The 21,361-nt window shown below is 42.5% G+C and overlaps 1 protein-coding gene across 1 annotated transcript; it reads right to left on the bottom strand.

Annotated features, from left to right (window-relative positions):
• Nucleotides 1-94: 94 nt before the first annotated feature.
• On the bottom strand, nucleotides 95-16,297 carry RPP30 (ribonuclease P/MRP subunit p30). Its single transcript, XM_084210100.1, has 11 exons — nucleotides 16,189-16,297; nucleotides 15,193-15,248; nucleotides 14,939-14,995; nucleotides 14,160-14,234; nucleotides 13,565-13,636; nucleotides 8,947-9,036; nucleotides 6,744-6,860; nucleotides 3,260-3,289; nucleotides 2,797-2,834; nucleotides 1,592-1,671; nucleotides 95-230 (listed from the first exon to the last, which is right to left on the bottom strand). Exons 1-11 carry the CDS (start codon nucleotides 16,268-16,270, stop codon nucleotides 121-123), a joined length of 807 nt encoding a protein of 268 aa, XP_084066226.1. The 5' UTR covers nucleotides 16,271-16,297; the 3' UTR covers nucleotides 95-120.
• Nucleotides 16,298-21,361: the final 5,064 nt, after the last annotated feature.

The following is a 21,361-nucleotide window of genomic DNA, read 5'->3' as shown; positions in this document are numbered from 1 at the left end:
TAATTCTTCTGCGGGCTGAGCAAGACAGTAAGGGAAAAATTAGGTTGTCTGGAGGTTGGAGGAAGACTCAACACTGGGTAAAGAAGAGACGGAGGCTTCTGTTGACAACTTGTTCAGTCCTCAAGCTTGAGTCTTAGCTTTTTTGCAGGCTGGCACTGCTGTTTCTTCCTCCTCAACCTTGCGAGGCTTCTTCACCGTGTACACCACGCCACAGGCACTCTTTCGAGTTTCTGGAATACACAAGCAGAAGCTGCAGTACCAGTTCCTCAAATGCTGAAATAAAATGCATTTAAGGCATACTCAGTTCAGGTGTCCATGCCCCAAACCACAGCTGGACATGATGAGCAACCAGCCAGTCAGCACACACGGCAGGGAAGCAACCTGCACGGGCAGGAGCTTGGGATTCACTGCATTACAGAGTGGAGAAAATACTGGGGGAAATACAATGGTGGGTGTAGAATAACAGCAAACCAAGGAAAACCAAGGTCTGCAGGGGGTGAGGAGCTGCAGAGACACAAAACCATAGGAAACCAGGCTTAGTCAGTTCAATAATCACACAAGGACATTCTTGAAGCACTGTTAAAAGCACTTCTGAGCCAAACATACTGTTCTTAAAAAATCACTAAAAAATGCATTCACATACCCCAGGATTCTTAGACTATGTGGGCACAATTGTATTGGCAGAAGATCCCCTACATATCACGGAAGTATTTTATGGTATTCAAGAATTTTATTTACCAAACTCTCAACATTATCATGAAATACTGGTCAAATAACCTACTGAGCCCAATCCAATTTTGTAATTACTGGTGGGAAGCTTCTCTGCAAAATTTGAGTTAGAAGAGATTCCCTACTCCCTACAAATACTCTATTAGCAGAGAGGCTCTGCAAGAACCTTGACAAAATATATTGACTTATTCTGGGCTAGTATCCTCTCTGGGACAAGGGAAATGACACTTGCTATTTAATTTCACAGATAAGATAGATGACAGGCTTGAGAAATCCCACATAAATTTGATAAACTCTGTATTTCTATGCAGATGAGCAGCAGGCTGGAGGAGAACCTGTTGATTTTGCCGTGAGTTTGAAATGATCCTCAATGAAGAGTGAGTCAGAAATAGTCCATGTATTAAAGCATCAGAAAGGGACATGACTAAGGTTGCTCCTGCACACATGCTGCAAAAAGGCAAATGCAAAACACATGCATACCCATTTTTTTGACATCAATCACTGAGTTTTTGTCAGTGTCACCAAGATCAGCATTCAAAGCTTTCTGAAATGGGATAGTTTCACTATGAAGCACAGCAGCAGGTTCCTATTTTGGTTCAACCCTTTATGACTCAGTAATGTGACTGCACGAGTCCTCCAGCACAGACAGCACCATCAGTTCAGACATTGACTTGCCAACACGGCAATGAGGGAAAATAAAACAGCCTTGTCACACAAGCTCCTCTTCATGCATTGCACAAGGAAGTAAAACCCTGATCTGACTTGCTCTTTAAGGTCTCAGATCTTTTGGAGAATATGCATCCACAAGAACTCAGTTTAACAACGTTTAACACGTTACTTAGAGGAGCTTACAAGCGCTCACCTCCATGCAGCATGGTGGCTCTGCAGTTGGTGGACACGGCTGCCTTTGCTTCACCTTCTGACAGGCCAAACAGCAAACCTCTGTCACTGCTGCTCAGGATCAAACACACAGGAAGCAACACACACACCAGGGAAGGCTCTCTGCACGACAGGCTTGCTTACTCTACAAATAACTGGGAATTAGCAAAGCTGTAACTCAAAGTGACATTTTGCATAAGGTTACCCAGAAGCAGAAATGAGGCACCCAATTTTCCTGGCTGCAGTTCCCCAGCAGCCCTCCTGGAAAGCTCCGGGCAACGTTGCTTCTTTCCAGACAAGAAGCTGTACTTTTGAAAATAAAAGTCTGTCAGCACAGAAACATTTTAGATATGCATAATCAAGAGAAAAAATTACCCCTCAGAAAATTTCAGTTTTGGGGACAGGGTCCTGTCTGATACAAAAGCATTATGCTGAAGTTTCCAGCCACTTTTAGCAGGGATGACACCACCTTAGCTATGTTAATTTGGCTTGAGCCTGACTGCTCATTTTAAGAGGGAAGAAAAAACATTGTACATAAAATCTTTCCAGGCCACACAGTCTCCCACATGGTTCTCATGACTCAGAGCACACTCCTTCCCTTCCAGGGACAGGCCAAATACGTGCTTCAGGGGTGGAAAGACTAATAAAAATGCATCTGAACTCCTAAAGAAGGGAAGAAAAGACACTCTCCTTTATTTCTAGAACACAACAATATTATTGAACATTACATGTATAACTAAGGACTGGAAAATCCAGAAAAGAAGTAGTTACTAGTCAGATAGGAACTTCTAATCTTACATAAAATCAATTTTATAGCTTCTGCTACCAAAAATGTGACACTTTGGAGATACTAAGTAATAATTTCTCGTTTGGTTCATAGTGTCCTTAGATTTTTATGGGTTTTATTAATTTCTCCATTTACACCCACACACATTAATGCACATCACAATAAAACACTCCTGTAGCTGAACACCAACATTATTAGTTACAGTGACTTCTCATGCCACCCCATGAGCAAGACCTGCTGCTCCTTCCACACACACTCAGAGCCATGATTCACTGAATGGGTCACCAACAAGCACCACTGGGCAGAGTTCAAGGACTGTGAAGGATGAAAAGAATTTCAAAACCACTTTGAACTTTCCAATGCTACTACTAACTGCTGCCTTTGACTTTGGGAAAGGATACAGATTAGCCACATCATAAGGACCTCGGAGCTCTAGAGGCTAAAACAAAACAAAGAAGTTTGGATATGTGAATGCCTTTGCTGTTAGGCTGACAGTGGGAGCAGGCAGGGCAAGGCTATCAGATAGGCAAGATTAAATACTACATAATAGCAAGCTACTGAAGATAACAGTACATCAAGCAAATACCACTATTTTGGCAAACAGAGTGTCCATCTGGGACACAACTGTCATGAAAAATACCACAGCAGCAGCAAAAAAAAAAAACCAAAAACAACAAACCCAAAACCAATAAAACAAAACAACTAACCAAAAAAAAAGTCTCAAAACCCACAACACAATTATTTGGTAATGGCAACCATATTTAAACATACATTTTTATATGTTTAATGTGCAATTAAAGCTGTATTTTCAGCCACAGATAAATCTTCAAATTGTTCTGACATAAAAAAAAATCTGGGACTTACCCTTTCAGCTGCACTAGATATAACTATGTTCTGGAAAACAAAAGAGTACAAACAGTCATCTGTCAGACAGAATCAAGAAATGAAAAAAAAAATCAGCAAGATGCAAAAAATTTTTGAGCATTAGCTAAGTTCAGGCTCAGAGCCCAATTAAACAGCAGAGTATCTGATGCCCTCAGATGAACTCTGTCAGGGTGAGAATCTTAATTTGGGGACATGATAAACTTAGTTATTGCCCTCTCCCCTACACAGACAGGGGCACAGGCACAAGTCCTCCAATTACAAACCTCTCACAGCCAGACAGGAGATTAATAAGTACATCTCATTTTAGAGGGATAAGCTAAGCAGTGTAAGTGTCCAGAGTGATGGCATTAAGCAATCACCTAACAGCCTGTATCTCTCATAGTGGACTTCAAAGTCCCCTTAAGGGTAAAGAAAAAAAGCAGAGCTGCAGGCACTGTGTTAAGAAGTGTCCCCTTTATTTACACCAGCTGAAAAAGGCCCCACATAAACAACAACTCACCCTGAGCTGTAACACAAATAGATTGAGGAGTCCAGGATCCCCCAGCAGCAGCTACAGATAGTGCCTTGAGACAGTTTGGTGTTCCCAGATTTTCAGCCTATACTGTGGCAGTACCACTCAATGCTAAGCACTCATGTTAGCCTTGACCACAGCCACACTGGTTCAGGAAATGTATCCACACTTAGGCAGTGGCTGCCACTCAGTGCTACGCACTCACTTCCCTTAACACTGGCACCCCTATGAAAATCACCAGGCAGAGAAATCCTTCTCCCTTCTCTTCTAAAAGGTTTCTGCAGAACAAGAATGTGACCACACTGGGGCTGGCAGATCCCACAGCTAAGCTGCTAGAGCTCTTCTGATGCTAAGCTCCAAGGATACTCACCTGAGGGGGGGTCTGTTTAGCTCAGGTTGTAACTCTGCAGCAGCAAAATCTCCTTGCACCTTTTATTATACTGAATAAAAGGCTTTGGGAATTCCTGCTTGAGTGGGTGAGAATTAGAATTGTGCTGAGGCAGAGACAGACTTTCCCTCTCTGACGTCAGTACCACCAACACATCACCCATCTCTGGTTTCAGGGTGGGGTTTCCCCACACTGCTTTGCTTCCCCTGCCACCTCCCCAGCACAAAGAACTGGGCAGGCACTGGCAGAAAATGCCCTGTGTGCAGCTAGAAGTCACCAGCTGAAAGACCTGTGTAAAACTGACTGAATGCTCAGTTGTGCCCAAGGCTTCCTCATGTGCTGAGGAGAAGAGGATGGGACAGATGACTCTGCCTCACCACAAGGAAAGCCAGAAGCAGAAGCAATATGTACACCAAAGTGACTAAACAGCACACATCCTGATGGAGCCTAGGACATTTTTCTTTCTGAATACTTCACCTTTAAAATGACTACACTATGGATTCCAAAGGTGCTTTTGGGCATAAGTGGTGCTGACTGCAAGGGTTTGCTGGGAAAATTCAAGTTTCGAGCTCCAAACTGTAGCAACTAATGCCTGTCACCCAGGCTCAGAGAAGCTCCCAGAGCAGCTGTATGAGCATCTGAAGCCAGCACAGGACTGTGGATCACTGCTGTGCGTTGGAGATACACTCTGCTGGGTTCAAAGGCTTTCACTAGGGGACGGGTAAGATGGAGGAGGGAGACAAGAGCAGATAAGAAAGGCACTGCTGACAAGTGAAGGAGCAGCAGGCAAAGGCAAATCCAAGGCAAGAGCTGAAGGCAAATCTAAAAGGCAAAACACTATCTCCCCAGGTAAAGCAGACAGCAGCTGTTCAGTACATTGCTCCAGGCAGCCTCCAACTCAGTTACCAAAACACGGCAGGTGAGGGACTGTGGCTATGCACACCTTCTGTCTGGCAAGGCAGGGGAGTTTCTCCATCAGTCCCTGCACATTTTAATGTTTGAAAGACACTGCTCAAGGCCAGCTCTGAGAACACAAGTAAATTTCTGAATGTTTCTCTCCCTGCTATAATAGAGGAGCAATAAAAGGATCCAAAAGCTACTACAGGTTGAGCAACTACACGTTACAGAACATGAGCACTGCATGCCAGGTGCCAGCAGAAGCAGCCTATGGACCAGCCATCCCACCTTTCATTGAAACAAGGGCCTCTACCTCACTGACAGAGGCAAACTCAGTAAGGCCTAATAACCATCCCTGCTGGTCCACAGCCTACTGAGTCTGGAGGCAAAGAACAAAGACAAGCTAGCAGTCCTCTTCCAGTGCCTGACAACAACTTGTCCTGTGCAGCTCCAGCTGATTTACCTTCCAGTCACAGATGAAACCCTGACTGACAGATGCAGAACGAAAGGGCACCGTGCACAGACTGAGAGCCTGAACATCTTGCTTGCCCTATCCATGACATCAGCTCAGCTGGTGCTCTCCAGTTCATCAGCAACCACATGAGAAGCACATCCTGAACTGCACAGAGGAAAGAGGAGCAACATCAAAAAGGGAATTCCAAAGGAAAGTGGTCTGGTGTGTGTAAAAGTCATGTCCAAGTCATTACTTCATGTCATTAACTGCTAGAGCTGGGCTTCTCAGGACAGGCTGTGCAAATACTTACCTCTTCTGTAGCACCAAAGAAATGAATCTGTTTGACCCACCCTGTTGTTCTATAAAAGCTGCCATGCTTGAGGAGAACTGATGTAATGATGGATCTACTTGTAATTTACCTTCCAAGCCCTACATCCCACTTCAGATTTTCCAAATCCAGCTTCTCTAGACTAGCTACATGCGGCAGAGGCCATAACAATACAGAAGGGGGAGCTACAATTTCTCTTAAATTTGATATGACCCCCTATTAAAAAACATGGCATAAGAGGACACAGCGTAACAGACAGCTTAACCTGGTAGCCTGGGAGGAGGTAAGTTACGAGAGCAATGGGTTACAGGCATCTCAAAGTTACTTCTTCCTTGGGTTTCAGTAGCATGGAAGAATGCAGCTCATCTGACTGCAGCAAAGCCTTAGCTGACAGCCAGCTAGCTGTTTGGTCTATTCTGGACACAGAGAATTTACTTGTTAACAAAACAAGAGTTCTACTTTTTTTTTTTTAATTGTTTTTTAGCCCCCATATGCAAAGTAGACAGTCAAAAGAGCTTTTGGTAAATGAGAAATATGAAGTGAAGGATTTTTAAGAAATACATGAATTTCAGTTCTAGTGCAAATCTTAGCTGCCTGGCACTTTTATCTCCCTCCATCCCCTCCCACCTTTGTTTTGGGAATTGCACACCATAACAACACATGGAAAAAGAATCTAACAGCTTGACAGCTTAAGAAGAAAGCATGCAGTGGCATAAGACTGGAAGTACCAGGAGCTACAATGACTGTGTCCTTGTGTTAGTAGGCCAAGATTTAGTCCCAGCTTCAGATGTCCCAGCATCAAACCCATTTAAAATGGCTCAGTCTGTACAACTCCAGAAAAATTTGAACTGATTTAATTACCTTGTTTTCACTTTGAGAGCTTACCTTTCCTTTGCAGATCTGCATCAGGCTGATGGCATTTGAAATTGTGTATCTTCTCATAGTAGAGTCTTTGATGGCAGGCGTGTAAAGAAGTTCAAAGTAAATGCCTCGATCTATCGCCTTCACATGAAAGAGAGCGATCAAAAACCAAAAGGAGAGAAGCCTAACAATCTAACAACCACTGTCTGCTATTGATGCAGCTTACTCTCAGTTTAACTGTGTCACATACAAAAAAATTAAGGCAGAACTGTTCCAGTAAGAGCACAGCATAGCATGAAAGGAGAATGGGGGAAGGCTTCACTGTACACCAGATACGAGGATAAATCTTGGACAGATAGATGAGGTTTAACAAACAAATACCAACCACTTATTTGCTGTAATTTGCTATCACTAATATATACACACAATCAGAGTCAAGGAGACAGACAACTATTGCTGGTAATCTGCTGTCTTGAAACTTTGAGGACCCAACTCCTCTAGTCCCACTGTAAGAAAGATCATCACTTCCCTCAGCAGCCATGTATTGCAGATGAAGAATTCCTCCTTGCACAAAAGCAGCAACGAGGACCCTTCTCCTGTCTCACAGCATACTCTGGTGTTTGTGACAATGTTAGAAAACAGTGAGTCACAGAAGAGATTTCAAATAGTAATACTGGTTATATTTTCAGCTGCTTTGACATCCTCTGCTATCTGTCACAGTGCCTCACCAAAAGCCCAGTATTCTTGTTTTTGCAAACACAGAAAGGTTAAGCAACTTGCACACAGTGTGCTAGCAATAAAGACACAATGTAAGGCCAGGGATTCTTTGTTCCGTGGCAATCCTACATTTGCCTGAAATGATACTCTACTCTTACACAAATATTATTAAAATATGCTGCAACGGTAATACTGTAAGAGAGTCCAGTAACTGAATACAGCTGGAATTAATCCAGCTCCCACCCATGCATGACCTCTGTATGCAAGCACAACAGAAGCTATACATGCATCAGATGTTTTACACAGATCTGGCCTGATAGCTGCAAGCAAGAGAAGCCTGAATTTATCAAAACCAAACAGGTGATGGCAATACACCAATTTCCAGTCAAGGTGACTTTTAACCTCATCCCTACCACTTCAGCTGCCTGCCAATCTGTCTGGCATGGTAACAACCAAAACCCACTGCCCCAGGATGCACAGACCGGTCCAATAGACAGACTGCCTTGAAGCTGGGAGTGTGGAAGATGAGAAGTAGCTTGCAAGGAAAATATCTCCCAACACAGGGCTCTAAGAGCCACACTGCTCCTTACCTGGGCCAGCTGCTGTAGTTTTAGGCAGCTAAGGTACTTTTATACAGTGTTTCATAGAAAATTGTTATTCCAAGTGGAATGCTAAAATCCTCAGTTTACTAGAAATGCCAATGTATTATTGTTATTCTGTCTCAGAATTAATTCTAGTTCATTTTGAATTTTTATTCTAGGTCAACTTTATAAGAGAAGGAAGTAGGATTACGAGACAATTCAAAATTTAAATTTTTGAGAACTAAGTTCTACATCAGCCAAGAATGCCCATGTGGAATCTTTACATATATTCAGAGGAGAAAACAAGTTCCCATAAGAGCACATTCAGATTAAGTTTTCTGGCAAACTACCAACAGCAGGCAGAACTATATTTAATCCACACTGATAGCCATCTTGGGTCCCACAGCACATATCTAGCAATGCTACATTGGGTTCATTTACCAAGACATTCTTTTATCCAAGTATGGATTCAATACAGTTGTCTTTCAAGTAACCAGCACAACATCCTTCTCCTAAATTAACACTGCCATTCACATTTCCTGTCTTTTAAATCAAAGAGCTGTTTATCTGTTTTGACACAGCTGTACCATTTCTGGTTTGGGAAGCAGCTTTGTCAGCAACCACACCATATCTCCCTGCTTAGCAGCACAGTGGCCCTAAGGCTCTGCTTCCACTCCTTAGGAACACCACTTTTGCCTTCTTAAGTGGGGGACAGGAGGAGAAAAAGAAAGAACATACATCACTGTGTATTAAGTGCTGCAGTGGAGGCCCTGAAGTGAAGGACATTTGAAACAAAACTATACATTATGCAAGAAAATAAAAGAACCACTTGGATAGGAATGGTGGGTGGAAAGCAGTAGGGAATTCAACTCAAATTTTGTATTTAATGTCAGTCTAACAGCAAGAATACAATTTAGATGTAAATTTACCATATTCACAGGGGGCCTTCTGAAGTAGAATGGCAGCTTTTCTGTTACATTTATGCAGACCAGATCCACATCTAGTGTTGTGCAAGCAATCTACAGCAAAGAAATAGGAACAGATTATTAGATATACCAAAAAATGCATAACCAGCTTAAGGTGCACTAATATTCTCCTTCATTTCTTAATGCAACAAATGTCTCTCCAGGGTGAGTTCAGTTTTAAAATTAAGAGGTACTATGCATTGCAGGTATGCCAATACAACAGCATCATTTGAGACTTAAAACCCAAGTCTTCCCTTTCTTACAGAACTAATTTTACAATAAAATAATGGTCAACCCCAAAGCAGTACTTTGTTTTTCTCTGACAGAGGACATGCAGGAGCAATGTTGGCTTTTGACAAAAGAACAAACAGATAATAAAGACCAACCCCAGTTTAGAAAGGGAAGAGCCCAGGAACTGCCCCGTGTCCCATCATGCTCTGCTTCCAGAGCAGCACCTGTTTGTTTTCAGGAATAATTACTTTTACCAGAAGAAATAGAGAAAAGAATGAAAAAAAAGCAGAATGTGACTGTTGGTGCTGCATGCCATATACTGGAGACCAATCCTCAAAGCCTCCCTTTCCTGGCTGGGTGCAGCTCCTCCTGACAGCCATGCCTCTGGCACAGTCTGGAGACAGCACTGAAAACTACAGTTTAATACAGCTTTGAATTCATACCTCAATTTACAGGTTGTATCAAGAGACAGAGGAAATAAACAAGGGGCAGAGACTCCTCACACTGAGAAACAGGGAAAATTAAGGGTACCTATAAGGGAGTCCTTGATTTACATTAATCTCATGTATCCAAGGTAGGAATTATATATGCCTACTCTGTAAGGATGATTACACAGGGCCAGACTAACATCTGTAAGCAGTGTTGTAACAAAGAAGGTAAGACAGGATGGAGAAGTTGAAAAAGAATTTTCTGTGTGTAGGGGAACTCTCTGCACTCAGAAACCTGGCAGCACCTGCTCCAAATACACCTGGGCCAGGTGCCAACCATTCATCCCTCCTCCCACCGGCACAACAGCAGTGGGGGCTGTGAGGAGCCCCAGGGGTAAGGGCTGCTCTAACACAAGGCACACTGCTGCTTGGCAAACTGGTCTTCTACCAGTTTGCTTACATGGAATTTGGATGGAGATGAGAGCAGAGGCCCAGCTTTAGGAATGTTTCTTAGCTGTTGATAGCACCCTCTCCCAGCCAGCCACAGTACACATGCAGGTAAACCACAAGGTTTTTGAAGTTGGAATGTCTTTGCCAAGGACATTCAGACTAAACTTTTTCTTCATGCCCTACCTTTATCTTTATCCTCCACTAGGCAGGACATGGGCTGCCTGTGGAATCTATAGCATAGAACTAGATTTGCAAGAGGAAGTTCAGTCCTACTATAGTCAGCTTCCCTCCCTTTCTTACATGAGGTACAAACTACAACATAGAGGTGATTTATGGGAACATGCACAGAACAAATAACTCTGAACCATGCCCTAGAAAATATGTCAGTGAGGTCATAAAAAATTCAGGAAGAGATTATGGCAAAAATTAAGGCAAGCAAGAATAGACATCAGACACATGCAAGTGGTCCAATTTGACGAGAAATCAAGCCTTCCTAATCAGCTCCAGAAACACTGGAAAACTCTTTTACTGTTTTGCAAATTAAGCACAGTGGGACAGGGAGTGACTCAAAAGCCAGGATATCTACAGGATTCCAGTGACATGAACCTTTCAGAAAATATTACCAAGGAAAAACAAACTGCGAGTCATATTTCTCACATGAGGAATTTCCGCACTGTATGAAAAACTGGAGAGCAGATTTCTCCAAAAACTCTTATTCAGCCTAGCTCTGGCTCCCAGACAAATCAAATAGGCAGTCAAGCTAAGGCTACCCTGCCTGCTGAAAAGATCTGAAGTGCAACAACTTCATCCAGAAAATGACATGCAGCAAGTTGCACAGCCCAGCGGCTGCCTGCAGCACTGCGGGCAAGAGCCCCATCTGCTGGGAAAACTCCAGCCAGCCATTAATAAATACATCTGCCACTGTCTGGATGCTCTGAAGCAAGCTTTGGCAAATATTTTAGGAACAAACATTGAAATTTGACTTTACACTACATCTTCAGACGTATATATATAGGGTTTTTAGATACTAGTGATGTGCTAAGTGCTTACAAACAGAGCTAACTAATATCATTAAAGCAATCAGAAATCTTAGAAAGCAAAATTTTTGAAAAGCAGCAAGTACCCTATTACCTGCATGGGGTGGGCATTCCTGCTGCAGGCCACAACAATCTTTTGGGGAGACTTGAACAAGGAGCCCATTCTACAATTGGCAAACATGGCTTCCTCATCCCCTAAAGGATATAAATTATTTGAAAAATTTGAGCACATCATTCAGTACATCTCACTGCCACACTCAGCCACAAAAGAGCTTCCCTGGCTTGTGACCAAAGGGCACAGACTAGTTTTGGGCCATGCTGAAATTGGAGCACATCTCCAGTGGTCATGCAATTTTTTCACAAAAACATGAAAAAACTTGTTCTATGGAGAAAATACAAGTGCCAAATTGTTGGTGAGAAAGATGATGCTCTTGACTTATCCTAAGTTACCAAAAGCCAATAGAAGTTAATTTGACATGCAAGACTCACTCTTGAAGGCTTTATTCTTAATAATGAGATATCCATGAGTTGTAAGAGGCAAACTGTATGTGCTGAAACCCCCTGTGTAAAGTCCCTCTCACCTGTGTGATACTTCTGTGAAACTAAATCAGCTCTCCACAGCGAGACATTCTAAAATCTCTAAACAAAAGGCAGCCATACAAACCTGCCCTGAATGTGAAGGATGAATGAAGTCTTTCACCTCATGCACTTTGCAAGAAACACGCCTGGGTTCCATCCCCAGCATGGAAGCAATGGAGATAATCTCACTGACAATCCTGCTTCTTTCCTCACACCCTGTCCATCACCTGCCAGAGTGTCAGCTTAGCCAGGCACTGTCTGCGCTGGCCTGCCAGAGCACAGCACCCGCTCTGCGCTGGCACAACTCCGCGTGGCTGGCTGCTGAATCACTCTGGGAAAGGGGATCTGCCTGGAAAAGAACTTGGCAAAACCTCTGGTTACTGCTCAGCCAAAAGCAGGCTCCTCAAAGCAAACTGCCATGCAGCTGAGCAAGCAAGCAGCCTCAGCAGCAAAGCAGACAGGGACCTGCTAAAAAGAGTGGCTGTTTAAACACTGCCACAGCTGGATGTGCAACTGCAGCAGGAGGCGCGATATGGCTGAAAATACACACTAATAACCCTGAAGTGAGAGAATAACCCTTTTCCCAAAAAAACAACACAGCACACCCCAGCTGATCACCTAGTTTCAGGTGCTTGTTTAAGCACGCTTGATTGAGCTCACTTGAGAAGTGAGATTTTACACTATTGTCAGAGATCAAAAGAAAGAGGTGGAGAGTGGCCAGTAAAAAATATTTTAAACCATTTGCCTCTGTCACACACTGAAGAGTCCTAAAATCTTTCAAGGGAAATAAAATTCAGAAATTTGTTTCATTTTGCTGTAACTCTTATAATTAATGCTTGAATTCTGCTGAAAAATTCTCTAAAGTTCATATTCTTTGACAGTCTCCTGCTTTGTTGTTTACTTGGACAAGACTTGAAATAGGAGGAGAAATACTGTAGAAAAACAGAATAATACAATTTTAATGTGGCAAAACAGGTACTCAGCAGTACTACAAAGTGGCATTAATTTATTTTAAAAAAGCAACCACCAGACTCAGTTTTAAACTGAGAAGCTCCCTTTGAAAGTAAATTCTTCAAAGAAACTCACTTTCTTTTTCTGCTGTCCCTGTCCCTCCTTCACACTGCTTTAAACTGCATGTCTGCCTGCCAAGGCTAACAGAGATGGAACACTTCCACCTACTCACCCAATTCAGACTTAATATTTACAAGCTTACAACAGGTCAGACATCACAATTTCAGGTTTTGTAAGAAAAATTCTGAGAAAAGCATAACTTGTTTCAAGGTGCTCCACCCAATCAGAACATCAACATCAGCTGTTATCAAGTATCTGAGAACAATTTAAATAAAAATATGAAGGAAATGGAGGTGAACAGCCATCAGAACCACATTAGTTCCACTTTAAAATCCTCCCTAGCATTTTTGAGACCAGGAATAATTAGTTCTAACAGAAGATCACATGTGCATTTCAGGGAAGTTGTCAAGAATTTGAGAAGCTAAAACTGAAGACAGAAGTTTTCTACATGATGATACTACAAATATATTAAGGAAAAAAAAGGATGTTTTCTCTCCTCACTAGAGTACAAGGCACATAAAGGCAACCACAGTGCAGGGCATACAAGCCCCTTCATCAGGTAGACAAGGTAGATGTTACAGACTTTAACCTGTCACCTCAGGGTCCTGAGGTCTCCTGCAAATCCTCCCAAACCCCTCAACCTTTGAACTCACCAGGCAGTGTTTGATTAACTCCATGAGATCTTTATAAAATGGGAAATAAAATCAAAACAAAGCATGTACTTAAATTAGCACAAGGCACAAAAGGCTACTGAGTTTGCATTACTGATGAGATGATTGTACTTACATGGAACAGTTTCTCGGTTTTTGGAAATACTGCTATGATGTCATATAACCTTATGTTTGCAGATGTTGATCTCTATAAAAGGAGCAAACAATTACTACTTTGAATTCTGACAGATGACAAAGCCATGCACAATGATTACAACCAAAACAATGAGAAGAAAAATCCTTTTTCCCTGTCAAGTACTAAAACAAAGCCAATTACACAGCAGGTTTCTACAGTGAAGTCATTCATTCTCAGTTTGAGGCTTGTCCCACCAATTTACTAAGACACTCACACTTTTTGCTTTGATCTTGTAGCACGAAAACACAACCAGACACAAGAGTTGCTCTTGGTCTTCTACTTTATGCACAGAAGTCCAGAAACCAAGGAACAGAACTGTTGTTCCATATTGACAAATGATCAACAGAAGCCATATACACTCTTGTAAGTCTGCATCTCCTCACGATCACATTACTTGTTAGAGATGCAATCTCAGAAACCACTGCTGAGTGCCCTATAAAGTCCAGGATGTTGTCACCATAGAATTTCCAAAGTTTCATTCATTCATTGAGAAAAGGAAATAAAAGTTTCAAAATTGCTTTCTGAGTACACTTACCAAGAGATTACAGTGGGAAGGATCAGAAACAACAAGTGTTAGCCGAGTCAAGACTTTAATTCTTTTAGATGTCCCCTACAGAAAAAAGAATAACATAAAAAAATTTAATAACCCAATGCAAAAATTTGTGGCAATTTCCACCCAGTCTGCTATAAAAAGAAAACGGTGTCATGCTTATAGTCTTGCTATACTAATTTTCTAAAGTCTGTAGTTACACTTCCCTATATAATAATTTACACTACCTCTTTGATATTATACCTGTTCTTACAAAGAATGACTTACTGTGTTTCTCTGGGGAAGGATGAATAGAAAGAAAAAAAAAAAAGAAAATAACCATGCAGAAAAATTGGGTGTGTTTTACAACTGCTAGGATTCCCCAGGCAGGCCACAACTGCAAGGCAAAGCAGTTCTTGAATTAATCAATGTAGGTGACCCAAAACGCATTATTGTATTTCTTTATATCCAAATTTTGCTCCATCAAAACCACAAAATTATTTTCAAAACTTAAATTACAAGAATTGTACTGTAATTATTCAACTACAAGAAGATTCAAAATTCACACAAAGCAACTTCTTTAATAATTTCAAGAATAATGAATAGAGCCTACCCTGATGTGAGTTTACCATTCTTCCAATGCTCAGAGTTTTAACCATGAAATAATGGAAAAGTTTTTCTTTTTTGATTAACACCTCATACACAAAATCACACGTACAAACACACAAAGGTAAAAAAGGGTAACTCAGAATAACAGTATATATATAGAATGTAACTAGACATACTTGTACAATAGGTAAAGATGGAAACAACTCTGAAGGGGATACTGGCTTCATGATTTCCTTGAAAGAGAACAGAAAAAAGTTATTAAAAATGTCATGGGTTATGGTACATGTCAACAAAAGCTTCCAATCTTAAGAAGAAATCTACCACATTAAGAAAACTATTTACCACATTAAGAAAGCTACCTGGAAACATGCAATAAGGCAGCAGGTTTACTAAAAAAACACAGTAAGAACAAATTAACAAGAAAAATTACCTGTTTCTTTTCTTTAAAGTCAATGACATGATTAAGCGCAACTGCAGAATATCCCACTGAAAAACACACAGTAAGAATATTTTGTCCAGTAAACAAAAAGGAAACAAATCCAATGAGAAAACTGTAAAATACTCATTACCTAAATGCCTTACAGTTAATAATCACGTGCATGTTTAGATTTCACAATATTTTTTAAGACCACTGGTTCACCTGAAAAGTGCTTTAAAATAGGAAAAAAAAAAATCTGTTTGGCTTTTAACATAGCCAAGGCCTGACAACTCTTACTCAATGGCAGAGCTTTATGAGCACAAATACATGGGTTTGGTGTCCCCAAGGGCTGGCCTAGCTTGGCCCTGTTTATGACTTTCTTTATGGAAAGCTGCAAGCGTACTCAGCACAGTTGGTAAAACTGCAAACAACGCAGAGCTGTGGGAGAAGGCAAAGCGAGGAATTCCAAAGGACGCCGACTGAAGGGAGGAGAAGGAAGGCATGGCTGGTTCCAGGGCTCTGGGGAGGATGACAGACTCGCCAGGGCGTTCAAACCTCCCGCCCCAAACACCGCACGTGGCTGAACAACAGCTCTGCAGGAAAAGAGCCGGGCCCGACGAAACTGCGGGCGGAAAAACTTGTGACCGTAGGGAAAAAATCTACTGTTCCACTGGGACCAGCAGGCAGAGACAGAGCTGCAAGGCGCAGCAGGAGCTTTCCCTAGGACCCCGTCCCGGGCAGAGCCAGCCCTGGGCACTCGGCGGGCAGAGAGCCGCGGGCTGAGCGGACAGAGCGGAGCTGGGCCGGGAGGAACGGAGGGAAGGGAAGGCTCATCCCGGGGAGTCCGGCTGTGCCACCCCGGCCCGCAGGCTCCGGCAGCGCCTGCCGTGCCAGGGGAGCCGCCGCTGGCGTCCCGCTGCCCTCCTGGCCGGGGCCGGCCCGCGCTCCCAACTCAGCCCCCCCGAGCTCCGGGCCGGCCCCGCCGCCCGTCCCGCTCGCAGGACTCACGGTGCGCCGCGGCCTCCAGCAGGCTCTGCAGGGACTTCTTGTCCTGCCCCTGCGGCAGGTTCAGGTCGGCGAAGCCGGCCATGCTCTCGGCGCGGCGGGCGGGCCCAGCCCGGGCACGGCGGCGGCGCACGGCGGCGGCACCGCCCTCCCTCCCGCGGCAGCCTGGGCCCTGTAGTCCCGCCCGTCCGGCCGGCGGCTCCCGCTGCCCCCGGCGGGGCCGCGCTCCACATGGCCCTGGCTGCCTCGCCGCGGGGCTGCGGTGGCCGAGGAAGGGCCGGGCTCAGGTCTCGGGGGGTGGCCCTGAAGGAGATCCCCCGTGGTTCGTTCCCGGACAACGCACGCCGGGCTGGCTCTGTGGGGCATGCCCCGAGTCAGTCAGGGCATCCCCGGCTCTGCCGCTCCCCGCGGCCGCTGCGGCGCCGGCCGGGGCTCGCCGCGCCCCTCGGAGCCGCCGGGTGCCCGCCAGGTGGAGCGGTAGCCCTGCTTCAGTGGCGTGTTATCCCCTGTGAAATGGTTCGGCTCTGTCCGAACGTTGCCAATAAAAGTCAAATCCAATCTCTTCTATGGATAGTTTCATAGTTATTCTCTGTCCTACAAAGCCCCGAGCTGCCATGTCAAAGATATCTCCTGGCACCGAGGAGGACACAGGGATTCTCACCTATGAATCAGATACAAGTTCACTGTCTAGCACAGCCGCAAAAAGTACTGATATTGTTCTACTGTTGATAAATAGCACACAACAGGTAAAATACAAATGGAAATTCTCAGTAGGTGGTTTTGGGTGACTTAGAGCAGCTGCTGAAGACAGCAGGTCTGCAATTTCTGTCCAACTTCAGGTGGCCAGACCAGGGGGTCCTTTGTCTTTTCTGTCTTCAAATTGGGCTAAAAGCTCACCAGAGGAAGTTTGTGGAATATCTGGAGCCCTGAATTCTTAATAAGGCAAAAATGTTTCTAACCAAGGCGAAGGCTGCTGCTGAACTCTGAACATCCCTCCTTAAAGGGTCAGACCTTGACGCAGCTTGTTCCAGCTGTGCGCACAGGGCTTGTGGGGACCTGGGACTCATTTCTACCAAAGAGATCACTTGGTTAACAAAGTATGGCTGAGAAACAACAGCGCCTTCTTGGTGTGTTTCTGGACATCCTGTGTCATGAGTTACAAATACCTGGGATGGTGGTAGAGAAGTAGTGAAATACTTGTGGGCTGCAGACCCTGGACTAGGAGTTGAAGCAGCTTTTAGGGTCAGTAGAAAACAGCTCCCATGTCTGTATGGCAGGAAAAATTCCACATCACTCTGAAAGGGGTAAAAACCCCCAGCTGGTAAACCATTGTTGTTCATGCCACAGCTATGTATGGCAGCATTTTTTTCTTGACAATATTAGATCAAGATATTTCAATAAAGCAGCTCTGTTTGAGTCCATCTGCATCTGTAAGGTGCTTGCCTGTTAAATCACCATCAGCCAATACTGCTTCTCTGCCAGCCATTTGAAGGAAGAGCACAGCCTGAATGGTATTGCCAAGGTTTTTCTTCGATGTGTATGCAAATGGAACAGCTCGAGATATTATTCCAGGTTTTCTTTGGCTCAGTGTTTGATGGAACTTCATTTGTCTTAATGAATGTAAAAAGCGATCCAGAAGCATGTATCAGTTGTTTCTGAACAGCCTTACTGCAGCAGTGTTCAGAGATACCAAAGAAGATTAAGCAGCCTTTGTGATTGGCAATATACAAGCAAAAGAAACCTTTCCTTGAGGGGCTTAAAATGGAGGACATTTAAACAGATCTTCATGCAGAAGATCTGCAGAACCCTATTTGTTGTAATGGTCTAAGAATCTGAGTATGCAGCACTTTTAGCAGCAGGTATCATGAATCAGGTACTCAGAACTATGCACAGCCTTATTTCCTATGTTATTATTTAGTTATGACTGCTTTTATTTACACCAGTCCCAGTGGTCTGTGGAGAGCTTCCTTATGGTCCTCACTGTTAAGCTGCAAGCTTCTAACATGCTTTTTTCATTGCTGTCCTGAAGTTCTCCTTGGTGAAAACAGATCTCTTCGCTCCAAGTGTTTCTTCCTCAATACACTTAGACTTCAAGACAGTTCTTTCAGTAAATTTTAATGCAGAAACTGCCACAATTCTTCTAATATGTTTTCAATGGGCAACCCGTGGTAGCAACTGTTAAGGTTTTTTTTTTTTTTGCTTTAGTTCTGCATTGGCACTTTTTGGGTGCTAAGATTTTATTTAATACTATCTACCTCAGCAACTCAGAAACATGAATGTCACAGTCACTTTCATCAAAACCTCATAGCCTCCAATGTAAAGGTACAGATGGAGTTTTCAGAGTTGGGAGCTCTCATTTTGAGTGATACAGAATTTTAAGCATAAATGTCATCTTAATTGTTCATTTTCTTTTCAGATGCCAGCTTGCTGTTGTTAGTATTTGCTGGTTCCAAAAAAGGGAGGATATAATTTCATATTTAAGTTACACAGATGAAAGTATTTATTTTGACAATGGTAAGAAATGGCCAAATATGGAAATAGTTTCCTCTCTGTTTTACTGTCACGGAGTGATGAGGATTTATCTTCACAAAGACAAGAAAAGGCAGAAAAGAAAAGTGCAGCTGCAACATATTTGCTAGAAATTAGACAAGTGTTAGTTGCTAAACAGTACATGCTGGGAATAAAAATCAAGGTTTCAGTAATATCTCTAGAAAGAGAAGAGAAGAGAAGAGAAGAGAAGAGAAGAGAAGAGAAGAGAAGAGAAGAGAAGAGAAGAGAAGAGAAGAGAAGAGAAGAGAAGAGAAGAGAAGAGAAGAGAAGAGAAGAGAAGAGAAGAGAAGAGAAGAGAAGAGAAGAGAAGAGAAGAGAAGAGAAGAGAAGAGAAGAGAAAGACCAATGAAAACAAGAGTTTAAGGAGATAAGCTCTCTCAGGCGAGGAAGGACAAAATGATAAGAAAGAACCAAAGAACAAGAAAATTTCTGATCTGATTGTTTGTTACATTGCATGCTCATGTTACCTTCCTGCCATGTGTACAATATTGAATGGTTTAAGAAGGGAAATGCAGCAGTGCCTTCAACTTTTTCGGCTAAGATGAGCAGGGCTATTGTTTTCTAGAGGCAGCTGTGTGAGGGAAGGTGTTACCCTGCTGGGCTGTCAGCGTTTTCTCCTCTGCTGCTGAAGCTTGCATTCCTTGACCCATTTCAGTCAGGATCCTCCAAGTTAGCACAGACCTGCTGTCTGCAAGCATCAAGTCCTCCAGGGAGGATGGAGAATCCAGGATTTAATGCAGGGTTTTTCAACATAAACACTTTGATAGATAACAGTCTGGCCCCACTAAATCAAAATGTGCTTGGGAAACTGTATAGCCTTAATGACCTGTCTTGCCTTATCTCACTAACAGGGCAGCAAAGAATTGATAGCAACAGCCACTGCTATAGAATACACTTAGTATCAATAACAAATGCTGAAGATGTTATGTGATTAGCACAGTTTCTGGAGGAGGGGAAAAAATTAAACAGAGGAGTTAACTACTTTGGCAGAAGGAAAAAATCAAAGTAAAAAGTTCTCTTGCATTTTTTTCTTTTTATAATCTGAAATTTTTCTATATAGCAATAATAAAATACCAAAGATGAGGTTTGTAAATAAAGTACATTATCAAATATTAACAAAATAGTTTAACTTCACTAAGTGCAGAAAGAATGGGGGACAAAGGATTTAGCACAGAATTGGAGATATATGTAAATGTTAAGAGGCTTTTATGCATAGAGAGGCTAAATTACTCAAAGGCCATAATTTTACTAAGCCCAGCCAGAAAAATTATTTGATTATATTTTTTGAAGCCTGATGGAAGGTGAAAAAATAATTTCTTGGGTAGAGAACAAATGTCAGCTTGTTATTCTTGACACCTAATTGCACATTAGTTTCACTTCTGTATTCTGTCTGGAACAACGTGTTAGAATTTTTAAACAGGATCACTGAAGACAAAAGTGGGATGTAACCTTGGAAAGATGGAGTCCTACTTTCCTTTGTTGTTATTTTAAGTACCTAGAATAGATGTCATCTCATGGAATGATGGATTCTCTCTGCCTTTCCAGACACTGGCCATGTGAAACTCTGTAAACCCTCAAAGAAAGCACTTCACCAGATTCAGCCCAGCCTGGGAACTGGAAGTTATTTTAGGTGTGTCCTAGTAAAAAGCTTTTAAGGAGCATATTTTAGAGAGGTGTCAGCTGCTTTCTCTTGCTAGGGTTTTTCACATCTTCTCTGCAATAGTACATAAATCCCTTTCTATAATGGTACATAAATTGATTTAAATTGCTTTGTTTCTCCAAAGGTAGGATTACAACAGCAAAATCAGTGAGTGGTACCATGGCCTTTGAGAAGGAAAGAATTATCAGTTGATTAACTTGGAATGAACTGTAAGGGAACTTAAGATACAGAACAAAAGACAAGGTTCAGTCCTACTTTTGGGTTGGAATGGGTAGGAGTGATCCCTACCCTACCAAATGATCCTGTGTATCATCCACTGAGAACATTTAGAGAGTCACATCCCATAAGTGTATTGAAAAGCTGTCAAGAAGAATGACTGATTTAATGAACTGTGTTAACGCATTTGCAGGAAGCATCAGATTATAATTTGCTCTGCCTTAGTGACATTTTAAGCAACTGAAAAATTGCTTTTAACGGGAGTATTAAACTGTACAATTTTATCAGCTTCTGTGATAAGAATCTATTTTGAACAAAATTTACTAAGTTCCTAACTCCTTAGCTGTGCTTCAGACACTATTTTTGAAAAAATATGTTCAACATTCTCTCTCCAAGTTTTGCCTTAATGTTTTAACTTAGATATATCCTTGCAATTTCTAAAGACCTTTTTCCTCCTTATATGTGCTTAACTGAAGAGGCCAAAATACTTCATTTATCACCTGGTGGGATAACTCACCAGAAGCTCAAGGTTCATGGACACATTTTGGAGGGTTAAACAGGGATTTTTATTTTGTGATTTTGTTGCTTTTGTTGTGATTGGACACAATAAAGCAACTAACAAAGTGTGGGGAAACACTTGACTGAACAGGAAAATGCTTTCAGCTTGGTAATGGTCAAGGAGCTGCCCAACAAGATTTCAGCTTTATCATTGCTTATTTTATTATCTTAGTCAAATCAAGATGTGGGGGT

This window comes from Fringilla coelebs (genome assembly GCF_963513975.1).
Source record: "Fringilla coelebs genome assembly, chromosome: 8".
Taxonomy (NCBI): domain Eukaryota; kingdom Metazoa; phylum Chordata; class Aves; order Passeriformes; family Fringillidae; genus Fringilla; species Fringilla coelebs.
The sequence above is the reverse complement of the archived record's forward strand: the minus strand, read 5'-3'. Positions and strand labels throughout refer to the sequence as shown.

What these genes read in the sequence shown, in the direction of transcription:
- RPP30 (XM_084210100.1), bottom strand. Translation starts at nt 16,270, where the DNA reads ATGGCCGGCTTCGCCGACCTGAACCTGCCGCAGGGGCAGGACAAGAAG. An exon ending in CTTCCCACTGTAATCTCTTG is followed by an intron (nt 13,637 to 14,159) that starts GTAAGTGTACTC and finishes CTCCTTTTATAG; the next exon opens with AGATCAACATCTGCAAACAT. An exon ending in TGCAGATCTGCAAAGGAAAG is followed by an intron (nt 3,290 to 6,743) that starts GTAAGCTCTCAA and finishes TTTGTTTTCCAG; the next exon opens with AACATAGTTATATCTAGTGC.